The sequence below is a fragment of the Archocentrus centrarchus genome, chromosome 24, assembly GCF_007364275.1.
Source record: "Archocentrus centrarchus isolate MPI-CPG fArcCen1 chromosome 24, fArcCen1, whole genome shotgun sequence".
Taxonomy (NCBI): Eukaryota; Metazoa; Chordata; class Actinopteri; order Cichliformes; family Cichlidae; genus Archocentrus; species Archocentrus centrarchus.
Genome location: NC_044369.1, coordinates 1,026,201 through 1,052,773, shown reverse-complemented (window position 1 = coordinate 1,052,773; position 26,573 = coordinate 1,026,201). Strand labels below are relative to the sequence as shown.

At 44.4% G+C, this 26,573-nt stretch overlaps 2 protein-coding genes across 9 annotated transcripts; one reads left to right on the top strand and one right to left on the bottom strand.

Annotated features, from left to right (window-relative positions):
- Positions 1–1,582: 1,582 nt before the first annotated feature.
- Positions 1,583–12,514, bottom strand: syncrip (synaptotagmin binding, cytoplasmic RNA interacting protein). Of its 7 annotated transcripts, none has more exons than XR_004019231.1 (12): positions 12,327–12,514; positions 11,566–11,725; positions 9,812–9,930; positions 9,510–9,731; positions 7,660–7,836; positions 7,353–7,488; positions 7,043–7,248; positions 6,486–6,635; positions 6,280–6,401; positions 5,659–6,197; positions 4,064–4,148; positions 1,583–3,977 (listed from the first exon to the last, which is right to left on the bottom strand). XR_004019231.1 is itself a non-coding variant. In XM_030722442.1 (12 exons), the coding sequence occupies exons 1-11, from the start codon at positions 12,327–12,329 to the stop codon at positions 4,107–4,109; spliced, it is 1,716 nt and encodes a 571-aa protein (XP_030578302.1). In that variant the 5' UTR covers positions 12,330–12,512; the 3' UTR covers positions 1,583–3,977; positions 4,064–4,106. The 7 variants fall into 7 exon arrangements, 5 of the variants coding, with proteins under 5 accessions (XP_030578302.1, XP_030578301.1, XP_030578304.1 ...); XR_004019232.1 differs by having other exon boundaries at positions 4,064–4,145; XM_030722442.1 differs by having other exon boundaries at positions 4,064–4,145; positions 5,816–6,197; positions 12,327–12,512.
- Positions 12,515–13,245: 731 nt separating this feature from the next.
- bub1 (BUB1 mitotic checkpoint serine/threonine kinase) lies at positions 13,246–26,148 on the top strand. 2 transcript variants are annotated; one of them, XM_030722439.1, is made up of 24 exons: positions 13,246–13,442; positions 13,597–13,656; positions 14,481–14,622; positions 14,739–14,935; positions 15,631–15,671; positions 15,788–15,861; positions 15,949–16,001; positions 17,528–17,907; positions 18,000–18,109; positions 18,811–19,265; positions 20,036–20,076; positions 20,160–20,279; positions 20,447–20,557; positions 20,724–20,805; positions 21,830–21,914; positions 22,030–22,207; positions 22,297–22,363; positions 22,481–23,274; positions 23,361–23,461; positions 23,622–23,783; positions 24,489–24,646; positions 24,812–24,989; positions 25,538–25,644; positions 25,738–26,148. In XM_030722439.1, exons 1-24 carry the CDS (start codon positions 13,420–13,422, stop codon positions 25,934–25,936), a joined length of 3,918 nt encoding a protein of 1,305 aa, XP_030578299.1. In that variant the 5' UTR covers positions 13,246–13,419; the 3' UTR covers positions 25,937–26,148. The 2 variants fall into 2 exon arrangements, with proteins under 2 accessions (XP_030578299.1, XP_030578298.1); XM_030722438.1 differs by having other exon boundaries at positions 15,946–16,001.
- The last annotated feature ends 425 nt before the right edge of the window (positions 26,149–26,573 follow it).

Sequence of the window (26,573 nt, the reverse complement as noted above, 5' to 3'; positions counted from 1 at the left end):
ATTTTTTATACTGGGGATGATCTAAAACAGGTTTTGGATGATGTTGGTAAAGAAATTGATAAACTTAAATATTGGTTTGACAGAAATAAATTATCTTTAAATTTAACTAAGACAAAATTTATGTTGTTTGGAAATAAAGAAATTAAGACTGTGGTAAAGTTAGAAATTAATAATGTAAGGATTGAGCAAGTTTTTCAACATAAGTTTCTAGGAGTAATATTGGACCACAAGTTATGTTGGAAACCCCATATCAAACACGTGTGTAATAAGATGGCAAAAATTATAGGGATATTAGGGAAAAATAGGCATATCTTGAATATTAAAACTTTGCACACTTTATACTGTACAATGTTACTACCATATTTGGAGTATTGTGTTGAAGTTTGGGGTAACACATATAAGAGTTCTCTACAAAAAATATGTATTATGCAAAAAAGAGCACTGAGAATGATATATAATGTTGGGTATAGGGAACACACAAATCCACTATTCTTTAAATCAAAACTTATGAAATTTATGGATTTAGTAAAATTTAAAACTGCTCAGATGATGTTTAAAGCAAAAAACAGTATGCTTCCAAAGAATATTCAAAATTTCTTTAAAAATAGAGAAGGAAGGTTTGATCTAAGAGGGAAATGTAACTTTGTTCAACCATGTGTTCGCTCAAATCTTAAAAGTATGTGTGTATCAGTTTGTGGAGTGCGTTTGTGGAATGGTTTAGATGATGAAATTAAGTTGAGTACAACTATTGCACAATTCAAGAAAAAATATAAGGAGCATATAAATAATGTGTATAAATACGAATGAGATGTTTTGTTATTTTTGTTATTGTTGGATTGTAGCTTCATGTACATTAAAATGATCTATAGAAGATTGGGTAGATTGTATCACAGGGCACTTTGGCATGGGTAGGTGTGTGTAGCCATGCATGCTGGTGTTAGAGTATGCATGTTTGGTTAAAATGTTTGGTTAATATTAAAATTCAGTTTAATTATGAACTTGTAAAAGGCAATGGGGACAGGACTAGATAAGCTATTGCTTCTTCCTGCTCCCTTTTCGAACACCTTGAGATTGTTATAAAATACATTGCTGGTCATTTTATTTATTTATTTATTGATGTTTGATTTGCATTTGTTATATAGGTGAATATGTGTATGTATGCATATATGGATATATGTATGTTTTATTTTCCTACACGTTTATTTATTTTTCGTTGTTGTTTTTTTTTTTTTTTTTTTATTTTATTTTGATTGTTCGAAATAAATTGAATTAAATAAATAAAAAAAATAATCAGAAATAAATGTATAGAAAGCAGTGTGGGCACCACCTGCTCAAACATTTACTCAAACGCGCCCCCTACAGGTACGAGTCAAACTGCACCTTTAATCAAAGTGAAGGTTTTAATCAAAATGTTTATGAAGGTAATCCTGCAGACGCATAAACATGACATTGGATCACAATTACTAACTAGATGTGTTAATAATTTTGCACCTGGACATCTGAATGCTTTTCTTCATTGTGTTCAGTAAACATTAATATTTCCACAGCCTCTGAAATGTGTTTAATGCACAGAGATAAACAAAAACACAGCTGAGTTCAAAGTCCATCGCTTTATTAGAAAAATAGGTTTACGTCACCTCACTGTACAGTATAAAACAATCATCTGCAAACTGCAAACACACTGTTAGCCAAAAAAGATCTTTGACCTTTAAAATCAAGTCGATTCTAATGTGAAAAACAAACTAATGTGGCTCCATTTTTCCTGCAGAGGAAGAACAAGCAGAACAACCCTCTGAACTGGAAGAAGCTCGACATGACACCGACACAGCGGGGTCACGGCAAAGGTCACAGAGGAGGCCACCGAGAGGAGCTTAAAGGAGAAATCCAACCTCACGTCCACCTTCAGAAGTGCACCATACATTCAGGCTGCGCCTGCCTACATTTCCCAGAATTCCTCAACTTTAATGGATGTGTAACAGGCGAATTTTGTGTTCAGAAACTTCATTTGATTTGTCCTTATAGTCACCTGATCGTGAACTACTTTAAAAATGCACCACCACTAGTTTCTAAACACGCTGAACAGTTTTTGGACATTTTGAACAAAAAGTTAAAAAACTGGAACGAGCGCTCCCGCAATTATACGCAAACCAAAAACTGACGTCAGGAGTCAGAATGTGTTTCTTTAAACGTTCAGGCTCCACAGAGGTTCTTCCTGTTCCTCCCGTCAAAACCAAACCAGCACAAATCTGATTTTTCCAACATTTCACTCTGGAAAAGAACGTTCGAGTGTTTTAATGCTGACCTATTCTGCTCTTTGGACCAAAAAAACCCGAAAAGCAGCACTCCTATTACTAAAGATGATTTTCAAAATAAAATCTCAACAGAAACAGCAAATATTAAAAAACATTTCCTGTGGAAAACATTTTAAAAGTCATCCTAAAAACAGGAGCGGTCCAGTTTTAAAAGTACACCATGAGAAAGGCGGAGTGTTTAACATTAAGAGCGTAAAAACTTGAAACTTTCAGCTTCTTTTCCTTCAATTAAAACCATCAGCGGACAGTTCATCACCAAATCTTTTCCCTCCAACGTTTAACGGCGGAAAGAGAACAGACGTTAGTGTTTCTGTCACTCCACGATGTCGGACTTTTTGCTGTAAGACGACACATGCAGCGGTCCAGTTTTACATTACTCGAGGATAAAAACCGAACACATCTGATCCTCTGTATGAGCCAAAGTACCGGGACACCTACAGGAGCTGCTCGGCCACGAAGCTCCCGGCTCACCGTTTTTGCGCCGATGTTAATGAGGTTTGGTGCTCTGTAACTTTACAGTCTTTAGGAAGTCGCTCAGCCACAAACACTTCGTCTCTGCAGTAACATCACATACAGCTGAGTATCACAAATTGACTCGTTGCTACGGTGGCATCCTGTTACATTAGCGCGCTCTAATTCAGTGGAACGACCCTTTAGTGTTTGTAAAGCGACTGCGCGGCTTGGTGCTTGATTTTATACTCGTGGCAAAGGGACTGCAAACACCTGAATTCAGAGGTCGCAGCTCTGTGACCCAACACTCAGCCAATGAAGGGTGTAAAAACGAACCTTGAAGCTCTTTGGTAGTTCATTCTCCTCCCGATCAAATCAAACAAGCCCTCCAAATATCAAACATTTAACGGTCGATTTCTCCTTTACACTCACCATTTTTACGCTGACAGTGAGAAGACATGAAGCAACAGCAGTTTTACACCACAGGTACATTTGTCACGAGCACATACATACATGGCATGATAGTCTACAGCGGCATACAATGTGAAATGTGTAATTCATCTTCTTCCAGACCTGCTTAGTCGTGGCAGGACGTCACTGGATGACATCCTAAATCTAAAGTTAAGACAGCTGTCGGGTCAGGATGTGGAAGACAGAGGAGAACTGTGGTTTTCAGGCTTTACAAATAAGAGCTCAAACAGTCTGTTCATTAACTACATCAGTGCTCAGTTCATGTACAAAGACAGCCAAAGGCGCGTTCAGGCTCGCTCCCGGAGGACCGGCCGACCGTCACTGCGGCCGGCGCCGGGTCTCAGTGAGAACCTGAATTAGATTAAGTGCTCTGTTGCGAGGCGGAGGGGGCCGGGCCCCGTCCGTTTCCTCGAGTACATGATCTGTGAGAGCAGGCGTGTCCGTGAAACTGAGGTAGCTCATGAACCAGTTTTCCTGTGAGACTCAACTTTAAAAACGCCGGGCGACGGCACCTCAAACGTCTCAGTCCAAGAACTCCGAGACAAAAAGTCCTACTAAACCACTCCAAGCTTTAACGATTAAAAAAAAAAAAAAAAAAAAAGTGCAAAGCCTTTTCCAGATGGATGTCCATCACGACCTCAGCACGTCTCATATGGCTGACTTGGGGCTGGAGGAGGAGGAGGTGGGGTTCACCCTTCTGAGCATCTTCATACGTGGCAGTTTCTTTTTTAGAGAGATTTCCTCCTTCACATTAAAATCAAAATAAGAAAAAAAAAACAAAACAAAAAAAAATTGGGCTACCATTGGACCACTGAGTCAGCTGACCTTACCATTTCCATCCGCCGAAGCCGCAGCGTGCAACGCCGTCAGTCCTCATAGCGACACATCAGGACCGGCCTCGCCCCCTTTTTCCTGCTAGTCAGGTAACAAAAGGAAGCAATTAGTGAATGGAAACAGAATCACATCACATCTACACACATTTACAGTTTCTGGAGCTCACACACACACACACTCAGACGTTAACATGCACATGTCAATGCCTTAAAGAGGACGGCGAGCAGAGTCAGCTGGGCCGGTTATTAAACATAAAACTGAGGTGCGGCAGGTGAGACGTGGCTTAGACAGGCAGACAGGCAGAAAGGGGGGAGGGAGGAAGGGAGGGGGGGCAGGTGAGGGGTAAGAGCAGCCATTTTTATCATCAGTAAAAGCAACGGGAGTAAAACAAATAAAACCTACGAGCAGGTCATGCACAAGAGCACAATTATCAGACCTCCAGATTAAAACATGCAAGATTAGTATCCAGGCCTTCAACAGCTAGGTAGATCCTTCTGGGACAAGGAAAAGCTTCACTTTGAAAGAAATCAAATTGTGCTTTTATCCCCCTCCCACCAACGCTGATAACAGGGACTCTTATGAGAGACTTGTAGGGGGGCGGGGCTTACTCCTGATGCTGCGCTAACAGTGAATTTCGGACACCAATTTGTGAAACATTTATGTTTTTGGACATGAGGAACTCATAAGGATGGAGTATGTCACTACACATACACTTGAGATGCCGACTATAAGAAGTAGGTGATTTGGAATTTGATGGCATGCAAGGTGACACTGTAGCATGTGGCCAAACATTGGCAAACCTTTGGTCCATTTTCTTCCACAAGGAGCCTTAAAATTTGAAGGCAATTTGAAGAGAGAATTTGCCGAAACATGAATTTGCAACACAATTTGAAGTTTTGTACACGAGTGCGTGTATGTTTATTAAAGCAGACAAACAGCAAAGAATACAAGCCAAAATGTAAAGCCAAAAAAAAGGAAAAAAAGAAAATAGGACTCCGATGGTCCCTTTTTTTTTTTCTTCTCAATAACAAGACACGCATTACTTTGTGACAATACAAATTGTATTCATTAGATTTAAATACATGTTTAGGAGACATATGCTTTGTTGCTGTTAGCTACTTAAAACATGGTAACCAGAATTTCTAAAAACATACATAAAGCTATAGCCAAATAGACAGCTCGAGCACATTTGCATCTAAAATTTTTTTCAAACTTTGTTATGGAAAATCTTTTAAAACGACCATCTTTGTTTTTTTTTTGTTGTTGTTAAAAAAGAAAAACCCAAAGGAAAAGAAAACCAGTTCGCCAGAAACAGGTGGGAGTGTGACTACGATTCGAGTCCAAGCGGATTATTAAAATATGTACAAAAAGGAGATCTTGCCAGATGTCACCAATTTTGAGGGAAAAAACAAAAAAAAAAAAATGCAGGCAACCGTATGGGATTGAGGGCCAATCAGATCAAGTCTCTAAATAAAAAGACAAAAACAAACACGGATTTTGTTATCAAAGCACTACGGGGTTTACTTCCACTGTTGCCCAAAAGAATCCTGATAAAATTCCTGGTTGTCAGATTTGTAACCGGAATAGTTACCAGAATGATCACCACCTTGGAGCGGTTGCTGAGCAATGGGTTGAGAGCCCCAGTTCTGATTATTGGTCTGGCGACGCTTGGAATCTGGCTGGTTGTACCCATCAGCTTTGCGCTTTCCTCCTACATTTCCACCGCGGCCACCCCGCGCACCACGTACCCCTCCTCGCCCTCTCGGCTGCACGCCTCCTCTTGCGCCGCGCCCGCCACGGCCTGTTCCTGGCCCGCCGCGCTGGGAGAAGTTTGCCCTCCCTCTGGGTGCCCCGGAGCCACCGCGTCCTCTGGCCGGGGAGGCTCCGCCCCGTGCGCCCCTGCTGCCGCCCCGCCCTCGGCTCGGGGCCTGGAAGTCGTCATACCCGTAGTAGGGGTCGTCGTAGCCGCCACGGTAGTTGTGATAGTCATAGCCGTAGTAATCATAGTAATCCTCGTAACCGTAATAGTCAGGGGGGTAGGAGTAGCCGCCCCGGTTGCCACCTCTGCCCCGCCCTCTGCCAGGAGGAGGCATGTGTGGAGGGGGAGCGTAGTAGTAATAGTCGTCATACCTGATGAAAGCAACAAGGCGGGGATTAAATACAGAGCTCTGATAATGAATCGCTGAGGAAGAGGCCTGAAGGTGTTTCTTACATTTGCGTTTTGGCCGCTTGTCTCTGGGCTTTGCGCTCCTTCCTTTTCTGATCGGGCGGCTTGGCGAAAACAATCTCAATCGGCTCTCCCTCCAACTCCCTCCCGTTCATTTCCTCCAGAGCCTGAACGAAAAGGACACACACGGTCACATCAAGTCCAACAACTGATCGGACTGAGCCCAAACTGTTATCAGTAGCACTCGGTACCTTCACTGCACCGTCCCGCTCCTCAAAGTGAATGAAGGCGTAGTCTTTGAGCTTCTTCACTCGCTCCAGTTTTCCAAACTCACTGAAGGACTTCTCCAAGAGTTCCTCTGTGACTCCGTTAGCGAGATTTCTCACAAATAAAACCTTCACCTGCAACACAAACACAGAAAGGCACCCATTTTAATTTTTAATCGTATTTTTGGGTCTTGGCTGTTCACCACTAAAAACATCTGGGCCACACGTCCAGCGCCCCCTGCTGGACTCAGCAGTCATTTGCTTAGAAGAGCGAGTCCCAAACTTCAGACAGATCAGCTCTGTGATCATCACAGGAGCCAAACATCAAGTTTGGATCTTCATGTTTTGATTGTCCACTAACAGCTTTAAATCTGCCTCTGACCGCCGCCGCACTAACAGAAGACGAGTTCAGGACAACAGGTACCCTCTAACAGCTGTGTTTAGTTTTTTTTTTAACTAGCTCACTAATCTGACAAGAGCGTTTCCAAAGTGGGTGGTGGCATTATTCCTCCCACTGAATGCTTCCGATTCCCGAAGCTCACCTTGGCCATGACTTCTGGGTCGGGGTCTTCGATGGGGTCGGCCCACTCCACCGTCACCAGGTTGCCCCAAACCTTCACCTTGCCGCTCATTAGCCGGCGGCGAGCCTGAGCAGCTGTTTTGTGGTCTTCATACTCCAGGAAGCAGAAGCCCCGGTTCTTCTTTTTGTCGTCGGGCTGATGGTACAGTATGACATCACTAAGGCCCTCTGGATGGAGGAAAGAAAAACATCGCCTGTGGCTAAATATTAAAATCCAAGTGTCTGAATAAGCAGGACAGCAGCATAACGTTAAAAGCTCGAGAAAACGTTACCTGTGACTTTAGAAAACTCCTCAACAATCTGCTCCTTTGTTTTACTCTTGGGAATGGAGCCAACAAATAGCCGGTTGTTGGCAACAGATATACACACCCCGATGTGCTTGCCAGGGCGAATCTCATGATTATTACACTGGAAAAAACAAAGCCAGGAAAGGCTGCATTAGAACCAATACCTTCCACATTCAAAGCAGGTTTCTTTGGTTAACTGCAGGGTCTGTTTATCTGGCAGTGAACAGATCTCCTGAGCTCGGTCACTTCCTGGAGAGAAACCCGTTCTGCTGCAGGTTCCTGACAAACTCACCAGCTTCACCGCCTCCTGGGCCGCGTCTTTAGTGCAGAATGTGATGAAAGCGTAGCCCCTGTTCAGGCTACTCAGCGGATCCATCATTAACCGCAGGTCCCAGATCGGGCCAGCCTTCTCGAACAGGGGAACCAGCTCGTCTTCATACAGATCACGAGGAATCTTCCCCACGAATATCTACAAGAACAAAGAGGATTCAGAAAATTCACGAGGGGCTGATTTCAGCAAGCATTTATTAGACGACCAGTTTAACTGATTCAAAGTGCAGACATATCGATCAGAGTGAGCGTTCTTTGTTTTAGTGAACCAGCAAGTGTCTGAAAATGCACAAAAATACTTTCATTGATTGGCTTTTTCCTGCAAACACGTCCGGCTCCCCTCCCAAAGGAACTTCCAGGATTTCAGCTGGTTTTTGGTTTTTAATTAGGTGGGCTTTATTTTTCAACCAACTGGGCAGAAATAACAGGCAAGAAACATACTTCCATAAAGTAAATGGGTCCAACCGAGCACGTTTTCAGACCCACTCTCAGCAGGAAAAGTCCCACCAGGACAGTCAGAATACCTGTAAACACTAAGGCGGTGGAGAGCCGGGTTCTCGTGCTGCACGACTTTTTCTGAAACTTGAAACACGTGTTTTATCATCTGTGTCTCTGCCATCAGGCCTGTGATGATGATGATACGAACATACATTCCTGTGACTGCAGAAATGACAGCGCTGCCTCTCAGCTGGACCGAGGGCATCAGAGGCCTTCAGCCCGAGTTAACCTACAGATACGGGGCCAAGAAAGCTACAGAAACTCTGCCTGCTGCAGAAGAACGAGCAGCACGGATGTTTGCTGCTGGATTGTGTGCAAGTGTCTCATAAGGAGATACAGAGGCCCGTTATAAGCTAAACTGTCAATGGCACAATTCAGACAGCATTAAAGCTTCTACACACGAACACCGGTGCACCTTTACTTTGGAGTATTTCTGTGCTTTAAAACAACTCGTAAGGCGATCGACACATTTCTGGGAAGCGGCTGCATCTATCAGTGTTGGAGGGGTTTAATGGTCTGTGACGGATCAATCAGGGGATGAAATTAGAAATAAACGCCCGTGTTTTGCACCATTATGTGATAGTACAACAAGCTGTGGATAAATCGAGTAGTGCCTTCTTTCCCCATCGTCCTCATGAGCCCAACAGCACGCTAACAATTCGCATCAACGTCTGCAGATACAAATCCAACCTCAGAGCGGTCAAAACTTCAGCATATCCAAATATACAGTCCACAGCTAAAACAAGTCTGGCTAGAAGCTCAGAGTTTGTGTTTATGAGTCTTTCCTCATCAGTAAGTGCACGAAGCCTCATCTGTTTTTCAGCTCGCTCAAGAAAACTCATTCTGCCCTTCCACACTTCATAAATCAGGCTCAAAACTTCGGTGAATAAAAATTACGCCCAAACATGATGATGCCGCCTTATACTTGGGCTTTTATAAACATGCAATAGACTCTGGCTGGGTTTATGATATCGAGCAGAGCAGTAATCCCTGTAACAGGATTTGATGCTTTTCTCAGCCACACATGACAGTGAACAACACTTGACTTTACTGAGGGACAGAAAGCATGAAGACCCCACCCTGACTGTGGGTTTAACCATTTAAAATAAGTCTGGTTAAACTGATAAACTCAGACACGGGCCGATAAGGAAACTGCTGAAGGTGAGAACGCCTCCCTGCTTGGGTGTCTTTCATTCGCTGTTTCCTTTCTCCAATAAACTCGTTTTTCTACAGGTTTTAAACAAACCACCTAAAAAAGTTACCTACAGCAGCATGTCAGGAAATAACATTTTTCTATAAAATGATGGGGCGTACCTCTGTGCCAACGGGGGGCTGGGAACCTGAGTACACCGACTCCGGCGGGGGCCCGCCATACTTCCTCTGGCCAGTCGTAACGTCGAGCGTGTAGCTGGTTCTCTCGAGGAGTTCTTTGATTTTAGTCTCATCTGGTCCTTTAATGGAGTCTGAAACTTTAGTCCCTTGTTTCTCTCTCTGTCTGTAAGTCTTCATCACCCCACAGAGAAAGGCACTTTTGTTCTGAGGAAGAAGAAGAGTGTCAGAAACCTGGATATTTCCCTGCTATTACGGCATAAACAGACAGCAGGTAAATAACTCACCTGCACATGTGACAGGTCGCTCTCTTTGAACTGGACCAGCACTTGCAGGGCTCCATCTTCATTGAACTCTTTCAAAGCTTCAATCGCCCTTTCGTCGAGGTCACCGTGTGCTACCAGGCCTGATGGACACACAAACACACACCTCAGAAAGCCCAGCAAACACAGAAGGCAACAACAATAAGACCCCTCCACACTAATTAGCTCGTTGGTTACGGGATGGACTTGAAACCAGGTCGAAGCAGGTGAGAAGGCACACAGAGGCAGCGGGACTCGTACAGTTGCTTAAGAATAATAAAGCCCTCATTACATCCAGGTTCAACAATCATGTGCAGCAAAGTTTTCCTGTCATGCTGCCGAGTTTCAGGAGCCTGAAACCTCTGCTGGAGGTTCAGACAGTGCTGCTGCAGACACACAGCTGCTCTTTTGTTCCTGCCAGCTGGCCTCCATCTAACTTCACCGAAGCCTTTCTGGTCACAGGAGCTGCTCCATTTGATCCCATTTCTATACTTCAGTGTGACAATGCTTAATCTGATGCTCCCTCAGCCATCTGTCAGCACCTGATATGACTGGTTTAACTACTTTTAACCAGCTCTGCAGTCACTGTTGCTCAGTAAGGGTGTTGCTTCATTCACTGACATCATGTTATTTTTCTTACTGGTGACCAAAAATAGCAACACAGTAACCAGTCTCATCTGGAGGAGATGAAAACCTGTAGCACTGACACATTTTTGTTCTTTACTCTCCTCCTGAGTGACAACAACACAAAAACATAAACCACTTCAGCTCTTCGTGACTTAACTTTGAACAGCAGATACATATCATCCATTTGTCAACACAAATTAGGGGCTTTTATCTAAGACGGGACCGACACGTGACCCAGGGGCCGGAAACAGCCTCCCCAACTGTCCAATCCAGCTTTGCAAAGCTGTGAATTTTCATTAAAATGCAGCCATATTCTTTTTGTGGTGATGTCATCTTTACCACACAGGAGTGAAAGTGCTTCAGTCTTAAAGATTGAAGCTGTTAAGTGTAAACACAGCATGTTCTCATCTCAGGCTGCTGTCATCTATTCTGCAAATGAGTCATTCAATAAATGAGAAGTTTTAAATGGAAATAATATCTTTAGCCTTCAGCCTTTTTAAACGCTCAGGTGTGGTCTTCATAATGCACCTGTGTGGCTTTGGTATTTTTTAAGTACCCGTAAAGCAAAATAAAATAAATTTCCTGGTCTTGGAGCTGAAATTTTAAAGAGGAGCATCACCCGTTTCTGAATTCATGCTTTCTGCTGGTCTCAGTCTGCTGCTAAATTTACCCTTTCCATTTAGGACAAACACTTTAGTCCAGTTCAGAGTCAAACTCATTGTAGCTCATAGGCCACACGTTTGATCTCAAGCAGGCTGGACCAGTAAACATAATGCACAATTGATCTTTTCAAAGATGTACAATGAAACAAACCACCCACTTACAGAACAGGAGCTCAACAGCCTTTAGAATATAAAAGTTGAACATGGTGTGCATTACAGTTCAGAGGAACTGCAAACAGAACCACCACAGGCAGATTTAGGAAATGACGAGCTTTAGTATTCATATGCTGTGAACTGTTAACACGTTTTCACTCCTGTGTCTGTGATGTTGGCATCACCTGTGGAGGTGCTGCATTACATGCACAAACTTCAGATTTTAATGACTTCGTTTTCACAGTTTGCAAAACAAATCAGAGGGCAGGACAGTAGACTGGTCCGGCTCCAGCTTACCTGCTACATAAAGTTCATCCAGCTTCTCAGCGACCTTCTGAGGTAAACCTGCCTCCAGTAAAGCCTGGAAATGCTCCGAGTGGGTCACCTCGGCTGTAGTGTCCATTGGTTCCTCCGTCCCGTTCCCGTTTACATGATCTGTGGCCATGTCTCCAGACATCTGTGCACAGAAAACCAGACCTGATCAACCCCCAGCAGCACTGCCCTTACTGGATGAAGTGGAACAACAAATAACGCGTGCAGTTTGGCGCCATCGTTCACCTGGTTCGCACGCGTCTCCTGCGTACGCCGCGAAACTGACAACATTGAGCTGGCGCGTTAGATGCTCACGGAAAACCAAAGTCACGCTATCCTACCACTAAACAACATCAGAACAGCGAGCAGAAACGGCGGCTTCCGTCACCGCGCCTCTGAGCGTGGATATCTGCGGATCGTACAGATCACAGGCCTCGCTTTGCGCGGTACGCATGGAGGTGCAAAATGCACGAGGTTAGCGGCAATCAAACGACTTCCATATCTCAAACATGTGCGATATGCGGTAGATCTGCAAGTTTTGTGCACGCTGGTAATGTACACCGCATTTCTTTAACCGAGAGTCAATGAAAGCAGGCCCGTTTTTTCCAAAATGCCGGCTAGCCATGAAAACGAGCTGCTACGCTAACAGCAGCCGGTCATGCAGCGCATCCAGCGTTAGGGTGCAGAAAGCTGCAGCTTGACCCCGGAATTTAACATCTTCTGCGAGTTCCCCGGAGTGTACATACCATGCGAATCTAAATTTGGGTGCACGATGCTGCTCCGCCGTGTTTAAGATGGTCCGAATGAGGGGAAATGTCCACGCCGGCGGTCTCGGGCTGGATTCTCCACTCCCGGTGAAACAAAATGGCGGCTACGTAACGTCGCGAGCTCCGCTTCTTCCTCTGCCTGTCCGGGGTTTCTTCTGTTGTTTTTCACGGGCTCCTCCAGCGCTTCGTACATCCGGTCAACGGTGACATAGAAGCTGTGTTTCTTTATTCTGTTTTATTTTTAACAGAATTGTGTCACTCGCCGCACTTTACATCCATTTATTTTATACATATTGCACGTTTAAACGTACATTCTACGTGTAAATTCAATACTACTTCTAGAGTAAATGAATTAGTTTCATTTGAGCCTTTATTTTGAAAATTCAAGCCGGAATAGCCTTTAAAACCTTAATACTTTCTGGAAAATCTTATTTTATTATGAAGATGTTTAATTTGATACGTCTTGATACTGTAAAACAGAAATTATTTTAAAAACGTGTATTTCAAACACCAAGACTTTAGGTGCTTTCTAACTGCTTCAAAGTGAGGTTTCATTCTAAGTGTAGATTTCACCCTTGAACTGGTGAATAAGAAAATTAAAGTCATGACTTATGTACATTTAATTATAGCATTCTTTTCTGTAAAAATGAACATAAACCCACAGAATAGTCTATGCTTTTTGTTTTTACTTTTTAATTTATTTTATATCTTTATTTTATTTTCCATGTTAATGTAATTTTGTATTTTTATTGTATTTTTATTTTAATTTTCGCAATCTTTTTAAACATTTTTATCCATCAAAGTGGACTTTTATTTGAATTTCTTTTCTTTTTTCTTTTTGTTACCACTGTGCGTCGCATATTGTGGGAGTAGCTTCTGGCGCACTCTGAAACGCTATAGGCTGAGCGCGAAATTTGAAATGTGATGGGACCAGCAGCGTCTCGGAGGAGAAAAACAAGAGCAATGATGCGAATTTTCTAGACAGGAAACGATCAATCTAACGGAATTAAAGGATACAAACAAATTCACTGCTGTTTTCTTGGGAGACATTTTTTTTTTAACTTAAAGCAGAATGGATGTCGCCTCGTATTTACAGTAAGTCACACCGAAACACGGACGTTAGCCGCTGTTAGCTCAGTAGTAGCGGTTAGCTTTAGTGCTAACATGAATGTATGTCTGTTTTATAACTAATTAATAAAAAACAAAAATCTCAGGAATCTTTTAATTACTGCCATTTTTATCTTTTCAGGTGTTTTGAAAGCAGTTTGACCTCATACACAGGGGACGACCCGCTCGACCACTGGGTCAAGTGAGTGTTTTGACTCCTTCATGACTTCATGTTTGAAACTCGTTCAGAAAAAGTTGGTTGTCTGTTGTCCACGAAAGAAAAATTAGTCCGGCAGCCACTTAAATCACATTAAAACCTGTCGGGGACAGCATTAAACCCAGTATATCAGGAGGATAACAAAGCTCATCAATCACAGCTATCACTGTGATCATCCAATTATCTCTGTCCTGAGCGTTAATGTAGGAAATAAACCCGTATTTATTTGTCAAATCTCACTGTCTGTAAGCTCCTTTTTCTCTGTTTCCAGCTTGAGGTTATTTCATAAAAGATATTAAAGCCAAAGGTATGCATCATAATTGTTTCTGAAAAAGGAAAGTTATCCTCCAAAAGTTGGGCAGTTTGTCTCACAGCAGCCAAAACATCAACCACAACCAGTACCAAAGTTAAATAACTGCCCAATAACTTAGTAAAACAGAATAATGGAACATTGTGAATAAGTTCATTATTTTGTAATTTAATTAAAAAGGTAAACTTTCATATATTCTATATTCCTTACACATAAAGTGAAATATTTCCACAAGTGTCCAGCCTCCGAAAAGCAGTTGACTTGGTTCATTTCAACATGCTTGGTTGGGGCTCCTTCAGGCATGAAGGCGACCGGCTTGACGTGCTGCTTCGATGTTATCGAAGCCAACTTCTGTGACACTTCACTGGGAACCGAATGTGATTTGCAGCTATAACATGTTCTTTAAACCTTCTTGAATGGGACTTGTTTTGCTCTGTGAAGCTACAGGCTTGACAAACCGAGATCACAGTGGAGGCACATTTCTCTGTGTGCTTCTTAGGTTTGTGGAGAACCTGGAGCAGAGACTACCTGCAGGTGGTGGCAGTGGGATGTTGCTGGTGTTTGACCGTCTTGTCCAGAGATTTTTGAATGTTGAGCAATACACAAATGACCTCAGATATGTGAACTACTGCATCAAATGTGTAAGTTTGACTAAAATATGACATCTTTATGCAGCAGTCTCCATAGTTTATATGTTTCTAAGTTGGATAAAATCTTACACAAGCTTTATTTTTATCCTCCTCACTTTGTCTTACAGGCGAGTTATTATTCAGACCCAGTTGCACTATACAGCTGCTTCTTTAGTAAGGGCATCGGCACCAGGACTGCTGCCCTTTACGTGGCGTGGGCGCAGCAGTTTGAGCAGAAAGGAATGAATGAGCAGGCTGATGCGGTGTACCAGAAAGCGCTGGAGAACCAAGCCCATCCAGCCAGCGTTGTTCTCCATGAATACAAGTAAGTATTCAAGGAGCGACAGGAACTTTTTCATAGTTCCTGAAATTCCTGGAGGAAGTGTCCTCTGTTTTGTGAGTCTGCAGTGCAGAAACTGCCTTCCTAAATCCTTTGTTCATCATCAAAACTCGATGTTTGTGGTGTGGCTGTAGTTGCTGCTAAACCAACTGTCAGCTAGTTATTGCATCACAGTAGCATTCCCACGGGCGGTGCAAATTTAAAAAAAAAGCCTTTGGATGTCTGGTTTCGGGGATCTATCCCATCATATTTGTATGCAGACACGAGCAGCTGTTTAAGTCCTTTCAGTCTGAAGGATGCATCGTGCAGTCAGAAAAGAAACCGTGAGGCGTGCAATCGTCTGCTCTGAACATCCTGTCCACCCTCTGATGATGACATTTACATCACTGTGACCCAAGCGGGCCCTCACATAATCTGGGGTGTGGAAACTCAAACATTGCTGTAATCTTTTAAGGATGGTGTGATTGAGGACTGAAAGACTTTAAAGCAGTTTTCTTTGGTGGAGAAGAGTCCTCTGAGAACATAACAAGAACAAAGGTTGTTCTGCACTGAAGATTCAGCCTTCTAATGTGGATGATATCTGTGTAGGCACACTTCACAGCAGTTAAATGTACTGATTACAGCCTGTTACTGTGGTTATATGTTATATATTGTGGACTGAGAGAAACTGTGATCTGCAGGCAGTTTCAAACCAGAACCAGAAGTGAGGCAGCAGTGTCGGGTAAGATGGTATTTATTTACTTGCTAGTTTATTATGAAATGTTGGATTTCTTTATTTGGAAAATGTTATTATTCTACTGTCTGATGTCATCTTTTTTAATATATTTAATGAAACAGGAAGTCGAAACCCTCTGCAAAACTCCAATTTAACCAATCAGATGTCCCACAGAGAGCCCGTCACTCAGAATAAGGTGTGTTTCCCGCTGGATTTCCATCCTAATCGTGCATTAACACCATTTTCTGCTTTTCCACTAAAACGTTTCTGTCCTCTGCAGCAGGTACCTCTGGACTCCCAATCCACCTGTGGGCCTGCAAACAAAGTGGTCATTACGTAAGTGACACAGGAGCTCTGTTTTGAGGGTCGCAGTTTCTGAGGCCTGTCGACAGCAGGTGGCGCTCTGACCAAGATAGTTTGAAAACACTGTAGTGATGTGCTGATAAAATACTGAGTGCTCAAACACAGAAAAAAGACTAAATCTTCCTTCAGCAGTCTTTCTGCTCTTCATGTAAGCAGTGTTAATTTTGACAGCAAATTTTGATTTAGTTTTAGTCATAATTTAGTATCTGAATAGTTTTAGTTTTAGTTGACGAAATTATCATAAGAATATAGTCGACTAAATCTACAGTCGATTTAGTGACTAAAATATAAAGGGTGTAAAATGTAAATGCTTTTTCTTCAGTTCCCTTGAATTAGTCATTATACACACTTACACAAAATTAAACATTTATTCAAAGTTATGGAATATTATTAATAATATTAACATTAGCGTTTCACCTGCTTCCCACACACCTGATCATTAACACCACCTTACTGAGATAATCTGAGCGTTTTACAGCAGGACGCTCTGAAAGGTACAGGGCAGTGTTCAGGACTAAGATTATAAAGGCTAATCCAGCGCGGTGTGGAGATTTTCTCTAAACACAAACTGGGAAAAACACTTGACCCTGCAGGACATTAAAATGCTGACCTTTGCATGGAGATCTGGGTGATTTGTCGTGTTTTTACCCGAGATAGTCGCCCCACATGGTTTACACATCGTTTTGTTTGTCACAACGTCAAAGGACAAATGTGTCCATACATCGGCTCTTCTCTTTCTCCCTGCTGACATTGGTTACATCACTTAGTTCTATCGGAAGGAACGACCAATCACAGGCTAGTTTGGTCTTCCCGGGTTTAGAGCAAATTTGTGCAACTGCGTTTGATTGGATGTTTTCCTAACTTGTCCCGCCCTGTCACAAAATTAAATCAGTTTCGTCCCCGGCAAGCATTTTTGTCTCGTTTTCATTCGTTGACGAAAGTGTCAATTAATTTCATTTTATCATTTTAGGTAGTTTTTATTTAGTTATAGTCATGAAAAAAAAAGGTTCATCAATGAAAACTATGATGAAAATATTTCATCAACGAAATTAACACTGCATGTAAGACGCCTGTAAGTAAGTAAGTAAAATTTTATTCATATAGCACCTCTCAAGACATAGATCACAAAGTGCTTCACAACACTAAAACAAATTACAATTGGAGTAAGGAGGACAAAAATATATATATATAAAATAAACTAACCAAATGCAAGCCTAAAAAGATGGGTTTTTAGCTGTTTTTTAAAAGACCACAGTTCCTATACATAATGGGGTAGGGCCTGTAAGATTTATATTAAACACAGAGATAAATGACAGTGTCTTAGAAAGTTTTGATTCCACACAGATGTTTTATTTTGAAGTTTTGGACCGAGATCTTCCACAAATGCTCGCATTTTGGCAGCACTATTACAGATTCATATGAAATTAAAACTTGATTCTCCTTTAGCTGATTTCATAAGTTTCAGCATGATGTCATCTGATTTCTTCTCTCCCTCGCAGAGTCTCTCGCTCTGAGACTTCAGGAGCGATTCCCTCCAGTCAGAGCTCCAGCGTTCAGACCGTGGCAGAGTACACGAAAGAAGACCTCATCTGTGAAGGATCTGAGCTGTGCTTCGAGGAGGTCCGAGCTCAGAATTACTTCCACAAGCTCCGGGAGCAGAAGGAGAACGAGCTCCGGGAGCAGAAGGAGAACGAGCTCCGGGAGCAGGAGGAGAACGAGCTCCGGGAGCAGGAGGAGAACGAGCTCCGGGAGCAGGAGGAGAACGAGCTTCGGGAGCAGGAGGAGAATGAGCTCCGGGAGCAGGAGGAGAACGAGCTTCGGGAGCAGGAGGAGAACGAGCTTCGGGAGCAGGAGGAGGAGAACGAGGAGAAAGACTTAAGTGAGTTTTTTAAATGTGCAGCTAAAAATAAATCCATGTTGCGTTTACTTGTCCAGATTTTTAAAAACTGCGTTTGCTGTTTTTTGTTGTAGTGACAATCACGCTGAGTAAGGGGGAGGCGATAAGTAAGTGGTTGATGGAGAAAGTTCACCATGTTCTGGAAAACCAGGGAGGTTTAACCAGCCAGACGTCATCCCAGAGGGTGAGACTGTGAATTCAAAAGCACCATGATGCATTACAGGCTGCCCTGGAGTAGCATCAGGCCTGATGTGTCTCTTGGTTTGCTGATAGCTACAACAAAATGATCCGAGGTCCTAAAAACACAGTGGACCAGATCCAGTGATTACTTTGACCCGTATCTGTTACAGGCAGCGCTGCCTGAATTTTGGTCTGATTTTTGCAGTTTTAATCAACAATGATTTTATTTCATTACTTTTTGTGTAATTCTGGCTGTAATGAGTTTAGTTCATGAATCAGTTTCTTCTGAGGAAGGTTAATAAACGTAACTAAAACTAAGCTAAATCTGCTGGGATGTAACACTCGTTCTGTGACTGCAGACTAAAACTAATGTTAAAACTTATAAAAGCTTTTATCTAAAACTTTTTTAAACAATAAAAAAGTAACTAAAAGGGATTTTAACTCACTCTGGAAACTAACTGGAGAAATATAAAATAGCCCAGAAGACCCACTCACCTGTTCACACCTTCTGTTTGTGAGGGGCGGCCAATCAGATGAAAGGTGGATTAAAGGCAGAGGACTTTCAGATGAACTCAGAGTCTGCAGCACCCAGTATAAGATAGATGAGAATTATTCTGAGCAGTCCAATAATAAAAATATGGAGCGATGGGCAGATTAGGTTTGCTGTATCAGAATGAGAACAGCACATTTTCTTCTTCATTCCAGCCGCCTGTGTCAGAAACAGCTAACAGTCTGAGCCTGTGTCAGCCTTCCTTCGAGCGTCCTCCACCTTCAAACCGTCTCAGCAGCCGGCGCTCTCTCGGCTTGAGATTACACTCCGATCCGACCTTCATCCGAGAGGCCGCCGCTCTTCACGTACCTCCTCACCAGCAGCGCATCGACGGGACTGCAAACATACCGTGCTCAGCGGTATCCCATCATCCCTCTGTCCTGGCTGACAGGAGCGTGGGCCTGCAGAGGTCTGCGGCTAGCTCAGTGCCCACAGGTGAGGAGTCGGTCCTCCGGGTCTCAGTGGTCCAGCCTCCCTCGGTTCAGCAGCCCGTGAGCTTTGAGACCGCAGACCTGCAGCTCCACAGAGCCGCCTGCAGCTCGGCTGTGAATGCTGACGTTCTCAGCAGCTCAGACAGCTCCCCCCCCCCGGAGCTCAACGCTTCACACCAGTGAGTACCATCTAACTCCGGGCATGTGACTCCTGTTAGTTTATGGAACTGCCATTTCTGGCTTTGCAGGGAAGTCGTCACATCTGGGATTTAATCTTCTGAGAATCTGAGTTGTTGTTTTATAAGAACAGTGATGCAGCTGGATTATAGAAACACCCTGTGTGTGCTGTGTTCCCCTCACACGGCCTTCTCTTGAGCCCAGCTACACTGATGGAAAAAGTCAGTCAGCAGTCAGTTATGAAGAATTTTTTACTTGCAGGGGAACAATTACATTTCAGTGAGACACCACACAAAAGGTCGCTGGAGCCATCTTTAAAGGTGTATTTCAAACAGCATACTTTAGCTCAGATAAGAGAAAACACACACACACTGAGTCACAATCTATCCTCCTCAGTTATCTTGGAGCACACACTGCTCCTCCTGAGCAGCAGAAACCTGCAGCCTTGGAGGAGAAAGCACAACAGCGCTCACCATTCATTCCTTAATTGGCTACATAGCATTATACCAGTGCTCCTACTTTAATTTGTTCGTATGTTAAAGTGAGAGAGCTACACAATGATTATAATTACAGAGCATTTTCCACCAGAGGAGGAAACACTGGTGGGGACTGGCTGGGTTTGTTGAGCAGGGGGCTGGTGATTGCTCGAGTCAGATGAGTTCAAATGTTTTTCAGCATGTACTGTTTCATTAAAAGTGCGCCCGCACACATACTGAGGATTTTCATGCTCGTCATCAGTGATCTAAGATACTAATGGGATACTTTCTCTCAGGCACGCCGGTCAGCCTGCGGAGCCCCAGGAGAAGCTCGATGGTAAGTTTGCTGTGGTTTCATTGAGCTGTTCAGTGCGAGCCTCTGGTGGATGTGGTCACATCTCCTGTTTGTGTCTCTCTCAGTCTCACAGGGAGCCACAGCTAACCTGTCTCACATCACTCCTAACAACTCACTCGGCTTTGTTCAGGCCACGCCGTCGCGGGTGCTGCCGTCACCTACCGTCAACACACGGGAGGCACTGGGTGAGCACGGCAGTTTGTCCTGTTTGGTGTCACGTCAGAGATGTTTTGTGGTGCTGTGCAGTTTCCTTTCATGCACGTGATCAGACTGTTCTTCACTTCAGTCCAGGCTTTGGTGGCTGTGACCCAAACTGAGCTGTATTTATGGTTTCCTGTTTGTGTTGAATCAGGTGTGATCATGGACATGTTCCAGGCCCCAACCTTCTTAGAGGAACCATTCAGCAGCACATCAGTGCTCCACGCCGCTGAGAAGGAGCCTGACGCTGGATTCTGGACAGACGGTAAATATGCTGCAAACAGCAGTCAGGACAAATTTCACTAAATCTGAGTCACCAGTGCACAAAGTTAATGATCTTAATATTTGAATTAAGGCTGGATCCTCTGAAACTGTTTTCCTGCTGGTCTCTGTCCAGTTAAGCTAATTATTCTGTCTCTTATCATTTGCAGGAGGAGCCTCCTCGTTCCCTAAGCCTCCCGCTACAGCTGCGTTCACCATCTTTCAGGATGACGACAATAAAGAAAACAGCAGGTAAATAAGGCCTCCTCAGTGTGCACGTCCTGAATACGAGCTGTGATCAGGACGTTCAGGTGATGGGCTCCAAAATCATGTTGAATTTGGAGCATTTTGCTGTTTCTGATCACTCAGTGGAAGCGCTGTTAGGATCTCCTGGTAGTTGCTCCTGTGTGATCTACTGTGTGTCCTGGATCTCCTGCAGTGTGTCAGAATGCTTTGGTGATCCTTCAGTATGAAGTCCATTCGTCCATCTTCTGCTTCTCCAGGATAAGAGGACGTGTTCTTTTTTTATTTCAGTGCTTTTGTACTTCAGGGCAGACGGCCCAGCCTGAGACGGCTCAGGGACTCTTTTAATCTTTGTAATTTCCAGGTTTCCTTTGTCAGAACAAACGTTCATACGTGAGGTTTTTTTCTAGCTAGCAGGTCAGATGTTTTATACTTTTACTCTCAGCTGGACTTGTAGTGAATGCAGTAACAGAGCTTTCAGACAGATTCAACTTTTCCCAGCTTTAACTTCCACTCGGATGTCGACATGACATGAGTGCAGCTTTAGTTCACAAACACTCGAGGCTTCTGGGAAATGGTGTTTGTTAAAACAAATCCAGACACATTTTTCACTTATTTCTGAACAGAACCAGTTTTTCAACCATTTCTGTCCGTCGTGGGTTTGAGCAGTTTTCACACATGCGGCGTGGATTTCAGGAGAATCGGGTCGGGATATTTTCCACAGCTGTCCGTGCTCACGTGTAGGAAATACTGTGATAGAGCCGCTGGATTGAGGTAGCAGCAGCCATGATGCCCTCTCACTAGTAGTGAATGCAGTGGAATATTATTCATGCAGCTACTGTTGGATTAAATGTCCAATTTTATTTTTATATTCAGCATCATTGAAAATTTATTGTATTTTATTTAGATTTGTACTTATTTTCTTGAAGTCGTTTTTAGCTTATTGAGCTGTGTTGTGTTGTGTGACACAGAAACGTTGAGGGAAAAATATAGTATATTTGGATAACAGTAATTTTGTCCCTGTGCTGTTCAGCGCCGCTGCTCCTGCTGCTGCTGAGAGGTCTAAAGCAGTCAGAGCTCTGGCTGAAATCTCGCTGTCGAAGGCAGACAAACCCAACGTGAGTATGAGGAGTCAAACACTCGTTTAAGCTTCTGGACAGTTTCGTCACCAGGGTCGCTGTTTGGTTCACGTGCAAAGAGAGACACTCGGTTTCTGTGTTTGATCCCCGTCAGGAGACCCCTCCAGATCTGATCCCGGATGAGAGCACCATGTGGGGAGCTCGCTACAACTCCCTAAACTCGCTCGCCGCCTGTCCCAACAGCACCTCAGACTTCGCCATGCTGGCCCAGGTTGTCTCCACACCGTTCGCATGTAAAAAAAATTTCAGCGGCGACTTCTTTGAAGATCAAGGTGTGAGACTCAAACCTGCATGCTGACATAAACCTGCAGATGCTTATTCTTTATTCCTGCTGCAGCGTTCTCACTTTTTCTGTCTCCAGAGAACAAACGTGATGATTGTGAAGCTGATGACGACGCTTATATGAGACGTCAGACCAAAAAGCTGAGGTAACCAAATCTTATGTTCGGTGTTCTGGTATCTACAGTCCAGTAATGTCTCTGCTTTATAAGTGCAGATCTCACTGATGTACGGTTAAAAACCTCCCCCATGTCCGCCTCCTTCAGCCCCATCTTGGAGCAGAGTCCGAGCGACGAGAAGCTCTCTGAGACCGCCGTCAGTCAGCTGGTGCCTTCCTCTGCCAGGCAGGGCACCATCGTCGGAGAGGGGCTGACCATGGCCCAGCACTGCCTCACCACCTCCTCCATCACCATGGTGCAGCCGCCTCCTCCCACTGTGCTCTCCTTCAGGGACCAGACTATCTATCCCATCGACTCCTCCAGGACAGCAGGGCCTGGCTGGGAGGTGTACACAAGCCCTGAGCAGCCACCCAAACAGGCCTCCTTCATCTCAGTTAGACCCAAAAGCAAACCTTTTAAGATCATGGAAGACGTAGAGAAACCTGCCAGCCCACAACAAGTCCAGAATCAGGTCTGCGATGTTCCGATGAGCCCTGAGTGCGCTCTCAGACCGGACTGGCTCGCCGTCAGAAGCCCAGAGGCCACGGTCGAGCCAGACCTGGATGCCTTTCTGAGTCCCCGTCAGTCCAAAAACTCGGACGTGCCCATGAGTCCAGAGCAGCCACAGCTCTGTGCTGACGTGCCCATGAGCCCGACACCCATCAGCAGCGTGGATGAACCCATGATGAGTCCAGACAGGGGGCTGAGGCCGAGCGCTGACGTGTCCATGAACGCAGACACAGAGCAAACAGGGGCGGTCCAGCTGGTGTCAGATCCTTGGGATACCGAACTGATCTCCAGCCTGCTGTCTGGACTCAGCCCGCCTCTCACCGCTCACCCCCGCTGCACCACCTGGCAGTGCAACATACCGAACATCACCCCGAAAATGACCATCAGCATGGGTAAGACTTCCAGCTGTCTAAGCTAAGCTCTTTAAGGTGAAGTGTATAAAAACCAGAGACCGTGATGAAGGCCTCTCTCCTGACAGGAAAGCAGTCTCTCCGAGTTGACTGCATTCTTGGAGAGGGCGCCTTTGCGACAGTTTACCAGGCTACCAAGCCCGTGACCTTAGAGAAGATGGTTTTAAAGGTAAGGCGCAGGATGAAGAGCGCTGTGCTCCGTGTCTTTGTGTTTTTTTTTAACTGAAACCTTTTTTTATTGGATCAACACAAACAGACTTTTAATAAATCATATTCCCAGTAACAGGAATGTGTTTCATGTTAACGGTGAACGTGTGTCCTGGCTGCAGGTTCAGAAGCCGGCCAATCCATGGGAGTTTTACATCAACACTCAGCTGGACGCTCGGCTGCAGCCCGACACGCGTCGGCTGTTAAGCAGCATGCACTCGGCTCACCTCTTCCACAACGGGAGCGTGCTGCTCGGCGAGCTTCACAGCTACGGCACCCTGCTGGTCTGTACACATCGGTGTTTTAACCACCTCAGAAAAAATGGTCAGATCTGCGTCACATGCTTTTATTTGGATATATATCTACTTTTGAATACAAGTAAATTAAATCAGGTGCTCATTAAAAATGTAACTGTTGATAGTTGATCACGCATTTAAAAACTTTGTATAAAAAATGCAAAAATGGACCCGTTCTGGTTTAAAACGCAGTCATTTGCTGACTTTCTTGCACAATCATTTTGTATTTAGTTCATTTACTTGAAGTAATTCGACTTTTGTTACAGGATTTTCTGAAGGTCATGTTTCAGTAAACCAAATAATTCATAATCCATCCATTTTCTTCCACTTATCTGGGGCTGTGTCGCAGGGGCAGCAACCTAAGCAGAGAAGCCTCAGACCTCCCTCACCTTCACTCCTCACTCCTGCACTCCTCACCTTTGCTTTTACTCTCAGCTCCCTCTTCACCACGACAGACCGGTGCAGCGTCCGCATCACTGCAGATGCAGCCCTGATTGGTCTGTCAATCTCCTGCTTCCTTCTCGCGTCACTTGTGAACAAGACGCCGAGATACTTGAACTCCTCCATCTGAGGCAGCAACCCGTATCAGAATACATGTTGAAGTGCACGTTAAAAAACCAGCCCTGGATTATTGGATGGTGCAATAAAGAGTGCAGCCAGTCAGTTTAAAATGAGCTTCTCTCTTCTCTTCAGAACGCTGTGAACATGTACAAAACCCTGAGTGACAAAGTGATGCCTCAGCCTCTGGTCATGTACTTCACCATCTGCATCCTGCACACGGTGGAACAGCTGCACAGTGTCCACATCGTCCACGCCGACATCAAACCCGACAACTTCCTGCTGGGAGAGAGGTACCGACCCAACGCCGCTTTTATCACTGCACCGATAAGTCTGCAGGTTACTGGTGGGACAGAGTGTCAAAGATGAGGCCGCAGGCTCCGCCCTCCCCTTCTTTCACATTTGGCAGCCTGGTAATAGCTGTGCTCAAACACCTCCTCATCATCTGTGTTCTTCAGGTTCTTGGAGAACAAGTGTTTTGATTCGGAGAGCGCGGACCACGGCCTCGTCCTCGTCGACTTCGGACAGAGCATCGACATGGAGCTGTTCCCCGAAGGCACCGCGTTCACCGCCAAGTGTCTGACATCGGGCTTCCAGTGCACCGAGATGCTGAGCGGGAAGCCGTGGAACTACCAGGTGAGGACAGGAAGTGATGTTAATCGCAGGAAATAAAACCAGGATACAAAGATGTGTAAATGGTCTAAAGCCTATATTTAATTGTAAATAGTTTCTCAGCATGTTTTAGTTTCAGTGTTATGAGAAACATTGTTGCTAATCTCATTTGCCTTGTGCTCATGTTTAATCATATTTGTACAGCAGTGGGGGGGAACTCCTGTGTGTGAGAAGGAGTCTCACCTGTGAGGTCACAGTCAGGTGGTTCCAGTAAAATACGACGTGCTGCGTCCTCTCTGTTACAGGATGGGTACAGAAGCATGTTGAGGCGCTGCAGAGATCAGCTGATCATTACTCTCAGCTGTCTTTTGTTGTACTTTTGGACTCATGATGCACATCATCAAACACTTAGAGGAACACCAGGAAGTGTTGAACTGATTTCATGACCTGATGAATGCTTTTTAATGATAAATAAGAGGCTTAGTGTTTTAAAGACAACAAAATGACGTTTAAAGATGTGAAAACCAGTTTTATTTTGAAGGTCTCACTGTGTCCTGAACCTGTTGTTTCAGACCGACTACTTCGGGATCGCGGGGACCGTGTACTGCATGCTGTTTGGGACGTACATGCAGGTGACAAACGAAGGTGGCGTGTGGAAGACAAACGCCGTGTTCAGGAGGTCAGTGCTCGGAGGAAGCTCACATTTAGGCTGCTGTTATTGAGTCCAGATGTGCGCTGACCCCCTGATGTGGTCTCCCTCCGTCCTCCACAGAAACCCTCACAGCGACTTGTGGCTGGAGCTGTTCCACACGCTGCTGAACACGCCGGACTGCGGCTCGCCGCCGAGCCTGCGGAGCCTCCGCTGCCGGCTGACGGCCGTGCTGCAGGAGAACTACAGCAGCAAACTGGCCTCGCTCAAGAGCCGCCTGGTGGTGCTGCTGCTGGAGAACCGCAAGGCGGCGCGGAGATGAAGGGGGGGCGGTCGCCCTCTGGAGTCGCTTCTGTTTCAACGTGTTGCTGTGGACGCGTCACCGGAGGAGGAGTGGACCAGCTCGTTTTGACTTTTACAAACGGAAAATATTTTTACTCTTTTAGGTCGTTTTTTCATTGAATTTGTTTCCAAACTGCCACGAGTCTGTTTTTGTTTTTGTTTTTTCTGGTGAACAATAAACGATAAAGTCTGTGTTGACGTGTCGCTCCTCCTGCTCTGCTCCATCATTGGCTGTCTCGTCTTTTAGACTCTGTTACTCTGGCTGCAGCTTGTTTGTAAGGAGGTTTTATAGTTTCAGGGATACTTTGTGCCGTTTTTCTTCCCTTGTTACATTTATTGTGTTACAGAAAATAAGTGAGGAAATAAAGAAGTTTGTTCTTTGTCCGAAATAAATGATAGAGACTTTGTTCTGAAAACATCGCGGCCTGTGATTAAAAATGCCAAATTAGGATCAGGATAAAACTCAACAAATCTCAAGCAGCAGTTTACCTGAAAGCTCTTAGTTAAACCTCACAAACGTTTAAAATGTCATGAAAGTCGTTCTGCTCGCAGTCGTGATTTTAGCTCTTGGATGATGTCGTGCATGCAGAGCTCTCCTCTCCTTGATTTGACCCAGA